Source organism: Scyliorhinus torazame, chromosome 3 (genome assembly GCF_047496885.1).
Source record: "Scyliorhinus torazame isolate Kashiwa2021f chromosome 3, sScyTor2.1, whole genome shotgun sequence".
NCBI lineage: Eukaryota > Metazoa > Chordata > Chondrichthyes > Carcharhiniformes > Scyliorhinidae > Scyliorhinus > Scyliorhinus torazame.
Window position 1 is genome coordinate 191,271,713 of NC_092709.1, and position 16,927 is coordinate 191,288,639.

General features: G+C 43.9%; 1 protein-coding gene across 4 annotated transcripts in view; it reads right to left on the reverse strand.

The window, feature by feature from the left end:
• Positions 1-6,315: 6,315 nt before the first annotated feature.
• Positions 6,316-16,927, reverse strand: part of atp8a1 (ATPase phospholipid transporting 8A1) — a 508,819-nt gene continuing 498,207 nt past the window's right edge. For all 4 annotated transcript variants that reach the window (XM_072496670.1, XM_072496671.1, XM_072496674.1 and 1 more), the window contains 2 exons: positions 10,198-10,289; positions 6,316-9,896 (listed from right to left, as the gene is read on the reverse strand). In XM_072496670.1, coding sequence (XP_072352771.1) covers positions 9,799-9,896; positions 10,198-10,289 — 190 coding nt within the window. In that variant the 3' untranslated portion in view covers positions 6,316-9,798. The remainder of the gene's footprint in view (positions 9,897-10,197; positions 10,290-16,927) is intronic.

The window sequence follows — 16,927 nt, forward strand, 5'->3', positions numbered from 1 at the left end:
GGCAGCAAATTTTAGACTCCCACTACCCTTTGCATAAAAAGGTTTTTCCTCACGTTCCCTCTACATCTTCTGCTACTATCTTGAATCTATGTCCCCATTTCTGGAATTCTCCACCAATGGAAACAGTTTTATCTTGTCCACCCTTTCTCTTCGCCTTATAATTTTGTACACCTCAATGAAGTCACCATCAGCCTTCTTTGTTCCAAGGAAAATAACCCCAACCTATCCAATCTCTCCTCGCAGCCACACTTTTCTAGCCCTGGCAACATTCTTGTAAACCTCCTCTGCACTCTCTCCAGAGCAATAATATATTTTCTGCAATGTGGCGACCAGAAATGCACATGATATGCCAGTTGTGGCCTCACCAGTTTTTATATAATTCTAACATTATATCCTTACTTTTATAATCTAGACCTCTGCCAATGAAGGAGTGCATTCCATATGCTTTCTTAACAACCTCGTCTACTTGAACTGCTGCCTTTAGGGACCTGTGTACCTGTACGCCAAGATCTCTCACTTCATCTACCCCTCTTAGTATATTCCCATTTATTGTGCCCTCCCTAAACTGTTCAACCTCTCAAAATGCATGACCACTCACTTCTCTGTATTAAATTCCATCTGCCACTTTATAGCCCAATCCACCAATCCATCCATATCATTTTAAAGGTTATGGCTCTCCTCTACACTGTCCACCACGCGGCCAATCTTTGTGCCATCTGCACCTTTCTCAGACGCTTATGTCCAAATCGTTAATATATAACACAAACAGTAAGGATCCCTACACAGAGACCTGCGCAACACCACTTGAAATGTTCCAATTGCAAGGGCAGCCATCGACCATTCCACTTTGTTTCCTGTTACTAAGCCAACTTTTTATCAAGTTTGGCACATTTCCCTGTATCCCATTGGCTTTCACTTTCTTGACCAATCTGCCATGTGGGACTTTGTCAAACACCTTGCTAAATTCCACGCATGTCAGATCCACTGCTCTACCTTCGTCAACCTTTCTGGTCACTTCCTCAAAGAACTCGATCAAATTTGTGAGGCAAATTTTAACAAATCCATGCTCACCATTCCGGACTAGTCCATGCCTTTCTACATGACAGTTAATCCTATCTCTCTGGATTGATTCTACTAATTTGCCCACCTCTGGCATGAGACTAACTGGCCTACAATTGTCCCGCATTTTGTTCGATTCCTTTTTAAACATGGAACGTTTGCATTTCTCCAGTCCTCCGGTACGTCCCCTGTGTCTCGTGAGGATTGAAAAATCATCCTCAGAGCATCTTCTATCTTCCCCCCCGGCGTCCTTCAGTAGCCTTGGAAACAATCCATCTGGCCCTGGCGACTTATCTACTTTCAAGGGTTTCAATCCTTCAAATACTTCCTCTCCCTTGGAGTATCCCATCTAGTATCTCACAATGTTTCTCTTGGACTACCATATCTGCTTGATCCATTTCCTTTGTAAACACTGAGACAAAATATTCATTTAAAACCCTTCCCACAGCCTCTGCATCTACACACAAGTTCCCCTCTTCATATCTGATAGGTCCCAATTTTTCCTTAACTAACCTTTTACCAATAAAATATTGGTAAAACATCTTTGGATTTTCTTTAACTTTACTTGCCAGTCTTTTTTCATGCCCGCTCTTTGATTTATTTCCTTTTTGACTTTGGCCCTGCACGTTCTTTACTCGTCCAAGGTATCTGCAGTGCTTAGTTCTTTATGCCTATCGTATGTTTTCTTTATCTATTTGATCTTCCCCTGTATTCCTCTAGACAACCAGGAGAGGGGAGGAGGTATCTAGATTTGGGAGTACCACTCTTTTTTTGGAGAGGACATGTCAACGTTGCAGCTTTAGGATCTCCTCTGTTCGTGCTTCCCACTGGTTTTCCACAAATTTATCCTCTAGCACTACTGGCCAGTCCACCTCAGCCAAGTCCCTACTCATTTCTACAATACTTGCCTTCCCTCTGTCCAAAATGATTACTCCTGCTTTATATCTGTTCTTTTCCATGGTAATACTGAATCTAACGGAACTGTAATCACTATCCCCAAAATGGCCATCAGCTGTCATTTTATCCACTTGCCCTTCTTCTTTCCCCAAGACCAGGTCAAGAATTGCATCTCCTCTCATTGGGTTTGTCACTAATTGGGTGAAAAGATTTTCACGGAAACATTGAATTTTTCCCCCTCAGTTCCCCTTATATTGTTTGAATCCCAGTTGATATTAGGATAACGTCTCCTAATATTATTGCCCTCTTGTTCTTACAGGCAGAGATTTGCCTGCATAATTACTCTTCTATCACCCTTTCACAGTTTGGGAGTATGTAGTGTGACTGTTTATTTTTTATTTCTAAGTTCGACCCATAAAGCCTCATTTGTTGACCAGTTTAGTTCAAATGGAATGGATTCTTTAACCATTAGCACTACTCCCTCTCCTTTTTAAAAAATCTCCCCTCTGTCCAGCCAGAAAACTTTGTATCCAGGAATATTGAGCTGCCAATTTTGCCCCTCCTTTAGCCAGGTTTCCATTATAGCAATGGCACCCTGCTGCCATGTGTCTACCTGTGCTCTTAATGTGTCTACCTTGCTTGCAATACTCCTTGCATTGAAGTACAAACAGTTTAATCCCACTATTTTCCCTTGCTGGACACTTTCAAAACGTTGCTTCTCCTGTAATTCCAAGTCTATCACTACATCTTCTACATCACTAACTAAAATGGTACCTCAATTTTCCTGATCTGACTTTGACCCATCTGAACCTACTCCTGGGATCCCATCCCCCACCATATTAGTTTAAATGTTTGCCAACAGAATTTCTGATTGAAAGAACTATCGACTGCAGCTGTTCATACACCACCACAAGCAAAGATGCTCAAACTCAGGGGACCCAAACTTTTATGTAAATGCCATAATATTTGCAGATATCATGTCAGATAATCAAACCTCCAGGGATGTATCAACGGAGAACAGACCTGAAGCCAGCTGCAAGAGAGAAATCTAGATATTTTATTGCATCATTCTCCAACAGTCGATGACTAATGCTGTGTGATTTTTCAATGTTCTTTGCACAGAATATTTCACTACAAAACAAATAATTTCATTATAATATGGTGTCCAGTTTTGAAGATCTTACATGGTGAGGGATATTGAGACTTTGGAAAGGGGGCAGAGAAAGGTCACAAAATTAATTCTCAGTCTCAACAAATTAGTTACCAAGATAGGTTCAAAGAGTTTGGGTCCTGACCATAAATTTGAATAATCTGATTAAATTTTATAAAGGAATGAAGTTTTTATTTTTACACATTTATGTGGACCAATTATTTCAACAGGGGCTGGTTTGGCCCAGTGGGCGAGACAGCTGGTTTGTGATGCAATACAAGGCCAGCAGCGCGGGTTCAATTCCCGTACCAGCTTACCCGAACAGATGCCGGAATGTGGCGACTAGGGGCTTTTCACAGTAACTTCATACTCGTGACAATAAAAGGTAATTATTATTAACTTGTCAGATTAGGGAAGACCCAGAACAGTTGCCAGGGAGTGGGATAGAGCCAGTGACTATGGAGCATGGGCTTGTGTGTGTGTTGGGAAGGATGAAGACAACAATTAGTTGGAGGAAACTTCTGTTCATCCAGTACTGGATGTTGAACAAACAGTCTGACAAGTTACGGATAGTGAGGAGTTGAGTCAGCGGTGAGATAGCATTGGGTGCTCTTAGTATACACATGGAACAAGATGTGTTTCTGAATGATTTTGCTAAAGAACAGCATGTGGATGAGACAAAAAGTGGGTAAAGGATAGATCCTTTAGAATTATGGAAGTGCCATCATGAATATATTTAAGGCTGAGAAAGACAGATATTTGATCGCTTGAGGAGTTGAGGAATGTGGCAACTGTGCAGAAAAGTGGAGTTAAAACCCAAGATCAGTCATGATCATATTAAACGGCAATGCAGGCGCGACTTCTCCTGCTCTTCTCTTGCTCCAACTTCTTATGTTATGAGAGCTCACCATTCATGTGCCAAACAGACAACTGCACATGTGGAGTAAAATTGTAAAATCAGAAAGCTGCAATCCAGGATGTCCTGTTCCTCCAAAAGCTGAATGCCAATTGTTCTCACAGAGATACAGGTCACAGGTGGACAGGGTGGTGAAGAAGGCATTCGGCATGCTTGGTTTCATTGGTCAGAACACTGAATACAGGTTGGGAGGTCTTGCTGAAGTTGTACAAGACATTAGTAAGGCTACACTTGGAATACAGTGTAAAATTCTGGTCACCCTATTATAGAAAGAATATTATTAAACTAGAAAAAGAGTGCAGAAAAGATTTACTAGGGGGCTACCGGGACTTGATGGTTTGAGTTATAAGGAGAGGCTGGATAAACTGGGATTTGTTTCCCTGAAACATAGGAGGCTTAGGGGTGATCTTCTTTACAATATAAAATAATGAGGGGCATAGATAAGGTAGTCAACGTCTTTTCCCAAAGGTAGGGAGTCTAAAACTAAAGGGCATAGGTTTAAGGTGAGAGGGGAGGATACAAAAAAAGTCCAGAAGGGCAATTTTTTCAAACCGAAGGTGGTGAGTGTGTGGAACGAGCTGCGGAGGCAGTAGAGGCGGGTACAATTTTAGACAGTGAGATGGGAAATCTGGGTATAGAGGGTTATAGGCCAAATGCGTGCAATTGGGACTAGCTTAGTGGTAAAAACTGGGCGGCATGGACAAGTTGGCCAAAGTGGCTGTTTGCATGCTGTAAACCTCTAGGACTCTAAGACACTCCCCATTGAAATATGTGAAGTAACTTTACTCACCTGATGGGTACAAAGCAACCATAGTGAAAGCACCCGCTTAATAGTATGGTAAGTTTTAATTATTATCAAACTGTCACAATGATACTGGAAATTAACTTTAATAAGTTTGGACTCTCATTGCTTCAAATTTTAATTATTGCTGGAAATTAAAAAATATTTTTAATAAACCTTTTTATATTCCCTTTGACTCTGTTTTCTCTTAATCTAATTTTTTTCTCTTTTTGTTTTTGTCTTCTGTTCCATTTTGATATTGAATAAAATATTCTAACATTTACTGGTCAGGCTCCACATTGCACATTAACAATATTTCTATCTGATTGATGAAGGAGATACAAAGTGGCTCCTCCTATTTATATTAATTCCAGGTGCATAGGAAAGAATGCCACACGTTTTTGATTGTTGGCTGATTGAACCTTCCAGTGTAAAAGGCCATTAAAAGTCCATGGGCAAATGAAGGTGGAGCAAACAGCTGTTATTTGCTTGCTGTTGACTACAAAATCCAACCCTCTTTAAGTTGTTTAGTACACAATAGACAAGGCGGAATTCGACAAAAGGTTGCAGCTGTCATATTAATTCTATAATTTTGATCTTTGAATTTATCAATAGAAAAATGTTATTTTCAGCTAAACCCCAATTTGCAAAGCAGTTCTACAGAGAAAACATTCTCTGTATGCCCTTTGAAAAATTCAGAATCAAAACATCTCTATTAGATCCCCTTTTAACTATCCAGCAGAAAAAGTTTGACATTTTCAAGCTTTTCCTTACCATCTTTCCAGTGCTTGAATATCCTTCTTATAATCATCATAGAATTTACAGTGCAGAAGGAGGCCATTCGGCCCACCGAGTCTGCACCGGCCCTTGGAAAGAGCACCCCACTTAAGACCATGCCTTCACTCTATCCCTGGAACCCAGTAACCCCAACTAACCTTTTTGGACACCAAGGGCAATTTATCATGGCCAATCCGCCTAACCTGCACATCTTTGGACTGTGGGAGGAAACTGGAGCACCCGGAGGAAACCCACGCACACACGGGGAAAACGTGCAGACTCCGCACAGACAGTGCCCCACGCCGGGAATCGAACCCGAGACCCTGGAGCTGCGAAGCAACTGTGCTAACCACTGTGCTACCGTGCTGCCCAATGGGGTGTCAAGATCTGGATGCAATACTCCAACTGTCGTCGAACCAAAGCTTTATATGAATTCAAAATCACATTTTTGCTTATGATTCAAACCATGAGTTTACCTTGTCATGTTATACAGCCTGCTCTTCCCGCATTCCCACAGATCTGTGTATCTGCAGCCCTTTGCTCTCTCTGTTCTTCCATACCTGATTACCATAGCCACTTGGAGTTTACTTCCATCTTCCCACAATATCCTATTGAAACGTTTGTTCCATCTATCCACCTTCCCATCCCTCTTAATTACCATAATTTACTTTTGTGATTGTTGCCGGACAGTATGTTGAAATTGCAAGTTAAAATAAAACATGAACACATGAATGGTCAAGGTTTGTAAATTTAGTTTTACTGTGATCGTTATGACAATCAAAAGACAGACATTTAAGGATTGCAACTGGCCCCATGCAATTCACAACAGTCAATGGCAAGTAACAGAATAAAAAAAAACAGTACTGAAGATTTACAACGAAATATAAAACAGTGCATTTCCTTACAGTAAGTTAAAACGAAACCTGAGAAATACAATGAACATTGAATTGAAGGTCACCGTTCATGCAGTGCAAAACTAAACTACAGGGAATTTTAATCAACATTCTGGAAGTTTGGCAGAAAACTTCTGATCCAATGTACAGAATATGTTTCATCTTTACACAACATTCAAGGCAAGTTCCACCATTAAATTAGATTGATTTTAAATACAACACAAGACTGGCAATAATGGAAGGCAAACTTTGTTTATTTATTACTAATGGAGTAAGCATGCATTAAAATACCCAATTTGGTTTGTTGTCACATTGAACTAAGTAATCAAGGCAAATTATTTTTGAAACTTGATTTATTATTTTGAAGTAGTCACGTTCAATTCATTTAAAATATCAAAATGTTCACATTTTTTATTCTGTGGTTTTAAGATCAGGTAAAACAAAGTACACATTCCATAGCTATTTGGATACAACCTTTTGCAGAACCAAATGGAAATGGATATGTCAGTGTGAATTCCAATCTCTCAAAATAATTTAAAGCCGTTGGCCAGTTATACAGACAAAGATTTTTATTCCAAAATGGTGAATGCACACAACAATTGGCCAGGAATTACGATGTCCACTGACATTTGCTACATGGTGTTAACTTTCATTAATCTGCAACATTTGCCTCTCTGACCTTGCATCAGACATGTAGCCAAGATCAGAAAATTAGTCATGCACCAACAATGTACATGTAACATTTGGTCTCATGCAGATAGACAAGAATACAGATAGGGTAATAAGCACACCACAGTGAGCCCTCCATATTGGAGGGAGCCGACAGCTATCATTGATTAAAAGACACTGACAAGTAATCAAAAACATTGAAACTTCCATCTTTCTGACATTCATTCAAGGATTTTGACAAACATAGAACAATTTGCACATAAATAAGCATATGGACACAGCAAGCTGCAAATCAAAGGTGAAAATAACTGGATTTTATTCTCAAAATATGTGTATTTTCAAGTTGTATTTCACTTTTGCTACTCCTTTTGAATGTGTCCTATTCTGCAATACTAGTTTGGTGCAAATTGTCAGTAACTGCGGGAGTAGCAAAATGTATCATTAAGTTACTCTTGGAGAATGGAATATTACAAATTATGCTGCATGTTATAATTACATGTTTGCGCTTATTCCACTGTTCTCTGAAATCTAGTTTCATGGCTAATATTCTGTCAAATCTAGATATTCTGTGGCAAATGCTCAATGATAAAACTGAAATATTAAAATAACCTTCACATCAGTTATAGAAGCTGCACATAAATAAAGATTTACTAAAGACCAGTTTTGAATGGAATACTGGTATAAGTTTTTAAAATATGAGTTATGTTTTGCAGCCAAGGCAGTTTAATGCAAATAAACACACATGAATGCATGTGAATAGGCAACAAAAGATGTTAAAACTTGGACTTATCGAGAGATCTCATCCAGCTTTTTGCTTTCAGCTCTGCATTAAGTGCCACATGAAGACAGCCAGAGTTGCACAATACAAATAAAAGAACATTTAATTAAACTTGTGCTAGGAAGGAAGTAATTGATTTTTGTAAAAATGGCAGTTGTTTACAAATAACGTGAACCAAAAAGTTTGACTTGATTCATCAGTACTGGTGAAATGAATCATGGAAAGATCAGTTTGTGGAAATAAACAAATTTTAGTTTCACATTTACCAGAAAATAGACTGGAATTAAAAGTGTCTTGAATTGGTACATTCACACATGTAACATGTAATTAAATAATCTAAATAAAGTTAGCGCAAAATAGGACTTGAGTTGATCTTATTTGAAATGGTAGCGAGTAATAAAATAAATATTTGTTTTACGTTTCAATCACAGCAGATTTGAGGTCTATGGCAAAATTTGTGTTCTAAGAATGAGGGGAACCTTCAATGTAACTGAGCATTTTATTGGGCAACAAGAAAATCATAAAATTAGTGAATCTCCTTTCTGCCAGGAGTTATTTGAACCGTTATTTTAAAACAGCGGTTATATAAAAGTATTACCTGAAGCATCACTAGAAACACTTTCACCTGCAGTCATTGTCTCATTTGAGATGTAAAGCAGTGTAAAGCGGTTTGGAAATAGACATTGAAACAATGTTTGTTGAATATTAAATCCATTGAAAAGTCACAAACATTTCACACGCATGTACGCAGTGGGAAATGTAGCCAGTCACAGAAAAGACACAACATTTGCTTAATTCTGAACATTCATTTGAATATTAGGCAAAGAGAAAAGCATATCCAAGGCCACAGCCTGAGAAAGACACAAGTTCAGATGCAAGTGCCAACCAGTCACTGCATGTACAAATTGCACTTCAGAAAGAGTGAAGCAGCAAAGTTGGGACTTGAAATGTGCTTCATTCCTTTGACAGTACACTGGAGAATAGGGCTGATGTCAAATTCTATTGACTGAAGTAATTACATAGCTGTTGAATAAGGCTCATCAGAGTTTTAGTTTTGGCAAATAGAAGATTTGGCGACAAGAAGAGCAGCATCAGTATCATGTTTAATACTGTGTTAATAAAACATATTTTAGCATTTAGGACACTTTTCGATTCTGTTTGCACTTTCAGTGATTTAAAATATATTCCAGGATTGTTATGTCAGATTTATATAGGTACACCTTCACAACATAGGTGCATCACTTTAGACTATTGGAGTTAATATTTCCTCCAGAGCAATTCAAAATGAGGAACCCATGCGATAATAATGTGTACTCTAAAACAACCCTGTGGAGCAGTAGCAACAAAAGTTAATCAACCAAACCAAAAAGAAATCGGTAGTAATCTATCAAAAACAGTTTATACGAAGGTTTAATTGGTATATGCCATAATTATAACAAACAGGAAAATTTAGGAAGCAGTGCCCAATTTATAACACACATTGGCCCTAAAGACTTTAAATGAATGCTCATATTGATCAGAGTTTCAATTAATATATCACTCATGTTTTCTATATCTGCCTTTCCAAAACAATCATGTCAAAAGACAGTTATCAGGTATACAGTGACAAATTTCAAGCCCTGGCAATCCAGTTGTTAATGCTGTATGGTGTTGGTATTCTAACAGTGAGTTTATGCTAACGTAGATCGGCACAGTGTTCGTGTCTATTTAATACACAAAAGTGTTTGGAACTTTCCTTCTTCGTAAAACATACAAAGACCAACCTTTCCATGTCTTTGCAGCAACATTTTTCATACTTAGATCTCCCAGATTTTCAAGTCCTTAGTCCCGTTCTTATTTGAAATACTTGTTTGCAATCCATGTTCCTCTATTAGGTGTTTACCAGTCATCTTGTCTTTGTTTGGTGGTGTCATAGGCCCTGACCACTTCGGACTGGGATACAATGCCATTCTCATCTTGAGAGAAGGCATAACCGTCTATAAAAATAAAGTGTGATATGATGTATAATAACTCATTAAATGAGAAAATAATGTTCTGCAATGCATCTTGTGTTTATTGTCACTGTATTGTCAATAATTATAACTACCCTTCACCAAAGCAGATGGCACACACACACACACACACACACACACACTATGGTCTGTGACTGTGAAAGGGAGGGGGAAAACAGGAGCATAACAGGACCACATCAAGAGTTAACTTGAAACACAAGGATTTAATTATGATTACTAAACCCTGGGACAAAAGTTTGGAAACACTTGGGAGAAAGATACTTACGTAGTGAGCTCTGCTGGAGTGAATCAGAACGGTGGAGATTCAAAGTGTTCTTTTTAAAAACATTCTTTAAGAGTTGAGCTCGCTCACTTAAGCTTTTCAGGAAAGAGAGACGAAGAATTATTCAAAATGCTTCAGGAAAGAACATCAATATTAATTTCCCTGCTGATTGTGACTTGGGAGGATGTTTAACATATTACATTCTGAACTTTAAATTGTTGATTTGCCAGTTCTTCACCAAACAAGACAAATTACACCCCTTTAGCAACTATTAGCATTCAGCCAGTACAAATAAATCAGCTAAATTCTAAAGCCATTCAAAATTGTATTAAAATATATGACAGTATTGTTCATTCGGCATCCTTTATAAATGTATTACCTGAAAATATATTGTATATGTGTGTGCGAGAATGTGTAAAATGGATAGGGAGTAGCTGTTCCCCTTAGTTGAAGGGTCAGTTACGAAGGGACACAAGTTCAAGGTGAGGGACAGGAGGTTTAGGGTGGTTTTGAGGAAAAACGTTCTTACCCAGAGGTGGTGACAGTCTGGAATGCACTGCCTGGGAAGGTAGAGGCAGGTTGCCTTACATCCTTTAAAAAGTACCCAGATGAGCACGTGGCGCATCATAACATTCAAGGCTATGGGCCAATTGCTGGCAAATAGGATTAGTTGGGCAGGTCAGGTGTTTTTCATGCGTCAGTGCAGATTCGATGGCCAAAGGGCCTCTTCTGCGCTGAATTATTATGTGATTCTGCATCATATTTGGCCAACATAATCAAATTGAATCTTGAGCTTTTGATCCAATGTATTGGATTTGCTGGTCAGAGTGCCATCTCCCCTACATTGAGCAGATCAAATACCAAATTCCTGTTCGATCTGCAAATGTGACCCTCACCCTCCTCTCGTAATGTTATTTCCAACCACCATGGTGGACACGAGGAAGGACCTGACTTGAGCGCCAAATCAACAAAGTGAGGGACATGGTCCAAAATCAGAATCGCTGAGTACTCAGCCGCCACCACTGAAGGGAGGAGAGACCTATCTGGCTGGCTCGGTCCAACTCAGGAGGGGACATGAGTCCCTATTCCCCCCCCTCCCTTCCCCACCATCTTACCAAACATCCCTGTGAAGTATTCTGTGGTCGTTTTGCCTTCTTTGCCCTCTGGGAGCTCCACAACTCAAATGTTTTGCCCCCTGTACAGATTCTCTAGATCATTCACCTTGGCCTTCAATGACTTGTTCACTTCGGCCAGCAAAGACATCTCCACTTCCAATGAGGTAACCCGATCATTGTGGCCTGGAAAGGCCAATTCCATATCTTTTCCGTAGATCAATGGGCTTTCACGGTTTCATTGATCTTCTCCAGAGCTGCTCGGATGGGGGCCAAGGCCTCTTCCATTGATTCCTGGAAGCCCTCCAACACAGTGTTTATTAAATTCCTTTGCCAAGGCACTAGAAAGCACCCCGGCCGTTAGTGGAGTGGCCGGAGCCTCAGAGGTCGCGTCCATCATTTTATCTGTCGACGAACTCGGAGAGGTCCCCAACTCCGTCGACGAACTTTTGCTGTCAACCTTCTTTCCCCTAACGTTTCTGGGCATTTCAATCATACAATATCCTTATTCCATTAATTATGTGGGTTTTCACAAGAAAATACCCCCTATACCGAGAAAAGGTCCAAAAGGGCAATACTTTAGTGGGAGCCACCTCATACATGTCTCCCCTCTACATTATGCCACCGGAAGCCTTACGAAATTTGAATTCAGTAAAAATGTGGAATTAAATTCGAATGATGACCCCCAAATCATTTTGATTGTTCTAAAAACCCATCTGCTTCACCCGTGTCCATTAGGGAAGTAAATATCCCATTCTTACCTGGTCCACAGATCCACAACAACGTGGTTAACTCTTAACAGGTAATTAAGGATGGGCAACAAATCCTTAATTTTGTTATGGGCATCATGACACCCATATCCCATGAGAGAATCTTTAAAAATGACCCCAAACTTAACCTGGATCATGAGACCAAAGGCATCATTTCAACCTGGGCCTCAACAAAGTCTGAACCCCATCCTTCTCACCCGTGGCAAATTCAATTGGCTCTTTGTACATCCTGAACTTGGCTTTTGGATCTTCAAATACCTCCATGGTTCAGCTCCTCTCTATCTCCAAGATCTCCTCCAACTATTTCCTCATGCGTCCTTTGCTTATTCAAAGCTGGTCTAATTTTCATTCTTCAATCCCTCTGATTCACAGTTGATGGCCCTTCCTTCAACCATTATGTCCTTGGTTTTTCAAAAACCTTCAGTATCTCAGCTTTGTGATCTCTCTTCTAGTTTTCAAATGCCCTAAAAAAATCTTCTCTTTCATAATTCTTTGTTCTCCTGTTCCTGCTCTTAAGAGTATTCACTCATCTGACCATGCTATAAGTATGTATGAAACATCCCACCATACATGAGGGGTACCATTGAAATTGAAGTTGAGTCTCTGTCAGTTATTGTTCAGAACTTCAGTACTATTTTTATTACCTTAGAAGTTGCAGAGCCTGGAGATAAAAGAGCATGAGAAAGAGTGAGACTGAGAGGAGCCAGGAGGATAAAGAGCGTGAGAACAGCAAGGCTGAGATGGAAGCCAGGCAGATAAGAGAGCATGAAAACAGCAAGACCAATAACGGAGCTGGTGGGACGAAAGAGCACGTGAAAGATCGAGTCCGTGAACAAAGCCAGTAAAATAAAAGAGCGAGACTGAGAGCAGAGCCGCTAAGATACAGGACCTTGAGAAAGAGCGAGACAAAGAGTGGAGCCACGAAGATAAAAGAACGCAAGATTTCAGAATGAGACAGAGAGTCAAGCCAGGGATATATAAAAGCTCAAGAACAGTGAGACGGAGTGGAGAGCCATGGATATAAAAGAGTACGAGAACGAGCGACACAGAGAGCAAAGCGGGGGAGATAAAAGGACCTGAGAAATAATGATATCAAGAGTGGAGTTGGGGAGATAAAAGCGAGATCGAGAGTGGAGCCGAGGAGATAAAGGAGCTAGCTGGTGGGAGTGACGGCATTGCAGCTGGTGGTGGCAGCAGCGGGTGGTGCTGCTGGAGGCGACGCTGCTGGAGGCTGCGGCAGCGGTGCAGCTGGGGGTGGCTGCGTTACATCTGGGGATGGCTGCGTTTTGCAGTTGGGGATGGCTGCGTTGCAGCAGGGGGAGGTGGCTGCGTTGCAGCGGGGGCCGGCTGCGTTGCAGCGGGGGGCGTCTGCGTTGCAGCGGGGGGCGTCTGCGTTGCAGCGGGGGGGGGCGGCCGCGTTGCAGCGGGGGGGGGGCGGCCGCGTTGCAGCGGGGGGGGCGGCCGCGTTGCAGCGGGGGGGGCGGCCGCGTTGCAGCGGGGGGGCGGCCGCGTTGCAGCGGGGGGGCGGCCGCGTTGCAGCGGGGGGCGGCCGCGTTGCAGCGGGGGGGCGGCCGCGTTGCAGCGGGGGGCGGCCGCGTTGCAGCGGGGGGCGGCCGCGTTGCAGCGAGGGGGCGGGCGCGTTGCAGCGAGGGGGCGGGCGCGTTGCAGCGAGGGGGCGGGCGCGTTGCAGCGAGGGGGCGGGCGCATTGCAGCGAGGGGGCGGGCGCGTTGCAGCGAGGGGGCGGGGGCGTTGCAGCTGGGGGGGGGGCGGGCGCGTTGCAGCGAGGGGGCGGGCGCGTTGCAGCTGGGGGTGGCGGGCGCGTTGCAACTGGGGGTGGCTGCGTTGCAACTGGGGGTGGCTGCGTTGCAACTGGGGGTGGCTGCGTTGCAACTGGGGGTGGCTGCGTTGCAACTGGGGGTGGCTGCGTTGCAACTGGGGGTGGCTGCGTTGCAACTGGGGGTGGCTGCGTTGCAACTGGGGGTGGCTGCGTTGCAACTGGGGGTGGCTGCGTTGCAACTGGGGGTGGCTGCGTTGCAACTGGGGGTGGCTGCGTTGCAACTGGGGGTGGCTGCGTTGCAACTGGGGGTGGCTGCGTTGCAACTGGGGGTGGCTGCGTTGCAACTGGGGGTGGCTGCGTTGCAACTGGGGGTGGCTGCGTTGCAACTGGGGGTGGCTGCGTTGCAACTGGGGGTGGCTGCGTTGCAACTGGGGGTGGCTGCGTTGCAACTGGGGGTGGCTGCGTTGCAACTGGGGGTGGCTGCGTTGCAACTGGGGGTGGCTGCGTTGCAACTGGGGGTGGCTGCGTTGCAACTGGGGGTGGCTGCGTTGCAACTGGGGGTGGCTGCGTTGCAACTGGGGGTGGCTGCGTTGCAACTGGGGGTGGCTGCGTTGCAACTGGGGGTGGCTGCGTTGCAACTGGGGGTGGCTGCGTTGCAACTGGGGGTGGCTGCGTTGCAACTGGGGGTGGCTGCGTTGCAACTGGGGGTGGCTGCGTTGCAACTGGGGGTGGCTGCGTTGCAACTGGGGGTGGCTGCGTTGCAACTGGGGGTGGCTGCGTTGCAACTGGGGGTGGCTGCGTTGCAACTGGGGGTGGCTGCGTTGCAACTGGGGGTGGCTGCGTTGCAACTGGGGGTGGCTGCGTTGCAACTGGGGGTGGCTGCGTTGCAACTGGGGGTGGCTGCGTTGCAACTGGGGGTGGCTGCGTAGCAACTGGGGGTGGCTGCGTTGTAGCCGAGCGTGGCTGCGTTGCAGCCGGGGATGGCTGTGTTGCAGCTGGGGGTGGCTGCGTTGCAGCTGGGGGTGGCTGCGTTGCAGCTGGGGTGGCTGCGTTGCAACTGGGGTGGCTGCGTTGTAGCCGGGGGTGGCTGTGTTGCAGCTGGGGGTGGCTGCGTTGCAGCTGGGGTGGCTGTGTTGCAGCTGGGGTTCTGGTTCTGGTGGTTGTGTGTCTCAGTGGATGACCAGATTGGGAGAAAATCAAGTATGATGCTATAGGGAACTAGGTAAGTGATTAGTTGGTGGGTATTTTACTTGTTATGCGCATTTTTATTTTAATACAATTATTGGTAATTGTAAAGTTTTCTTCATAATTATAAGGCTTTTGTTAATAAAGCATATTGTTTATGTTAATTAAAATAAATAAAGATAAATAAATAAAAATAACTAAATACCTAAAACATATATTTGTGTAATTAAGAAATTTCTAACTTTTATTTGTAGGTTAATAAGCACAGTTACATTTTTTTATACGTGGCATTATTCGAAGTTAATTTCAGAAAGTAATTAAACTAAATAACACATGTAACAATGGCCAAACAGGTGTTACGTTGCACCTGTGGAACGTCAGCACTTCTGGACGCCAAGGCGATTGAGGACAAACATGGTTTCAGGAAATGTAAGCATCTAAAAGAATTCTGGATCAGGATTATTGATCTAGATGCCGAACTGCAGGCACAACAGAGCATAAGAGAGGATGAGAAATACTGGGACACTATGGGCTGGATTCTCCGCATGCGCCCCGACGCCGAAAACGCGGCCGGCGCTGAGGCGGAGAATCCAGTTTGATGCAGAAATCGGGACCGGCCCTGTTTCGCCGATTCTCCGGGCACCAAAAAGTGGCGTACTCGGGAGTACACCGCGCCACCTGGGGTCATTGCCAGAGTCCTGCTCCATCATGCTCCACCGGGATACTCGCTCAGCCCGCAACTGCCCTGGACACGGGTGGGCCGATCGGAGGCCAGGGGGGCCTTATAGGCAGCCAGGAAATGATTGTGCGGGGCTTGAGGGTCGGGTGCCCGGCCGATCGGGGGTTTCTCCTTTTCGGGTCCAGCTCCGTGGTCTGAGTCCGCCAAGGAGCACGGCGTGGCCGCTGGAGGCCGCCGCTGTGCGCATGCGCGACCTCTGACCCGGGTGTGCGCTGGCCCGTAACTGCAAAAAATTGCGATATTTACTCTAGGTCCCTGCTAGCCCCCTGCAGGGTTGGGAATTGGTGTCTCTATGATTCAGGCTTTTCAGGGGTAAAACTATACTGTCTTGACGCCGGCGTGGGGACATAGTCCCAATAATGGAGAATCCAGCCCTTTGTTCCAGAAGGCAGTCATACCTCTTAAATTAGGGTCACCTGATTTGTCTAGGGACAGGAGGATGTGACCACACAGGTAAAGGGACTGAGCAGACAGTACTGTAGGTGCCTCTGACTTTGCAATTGTGAAAAAGGTTTGAAGTGCTCAACTTGTGTGGATGAAAGAGAGGTTCTGCAAGGTGGATGAGCAGACTGGCCATGGCATTATGGTACAGGAAGCCGTTCAAGCAGGCGGAGAAAACAGGAAAGTAATGCCAGCAGGTGACAGTATTGTGAGGGGGGTTTACACTGCTCTCTGCAGCACAGAGCAAATGTTTTGCTGCCTGGTGCTGGGGTTTGTGAAGTCTGCTCAGGGCTGGAGAGGGACTTACAAGGTGGGTTGGGGGGGGCGCACAAATAAGACTAGGGAAATGGATATGTGGCTCAAAGACTGGTGTGGGAGAAGTGGGATTCAGTTTGTGGGGAACGGACATCAGTACTGGGGAAAGTGGGGGCAGTACCATTGGGATGGTCTGCACCCGAACTGTGCTGGGACCAGTATTCTAGAAAGTCACATTATTAGAGGGCATTAAACTAAACAAGATGGGTGAAGGATCAAGCTTGGGTCGATGTACAAATCAAGCGGTAGAGTCAAAGCAGGAGGTAAAATAGTAACATGTGACATGAAGGTCAGAGAATGGCAGGAAGGGACAGAAAGAAAAAAATCAAGAATGCACTGACAGTTAAGACAGTCAAAGATAACAAAAATACAAAACTAAAGGCTCCTTATCAG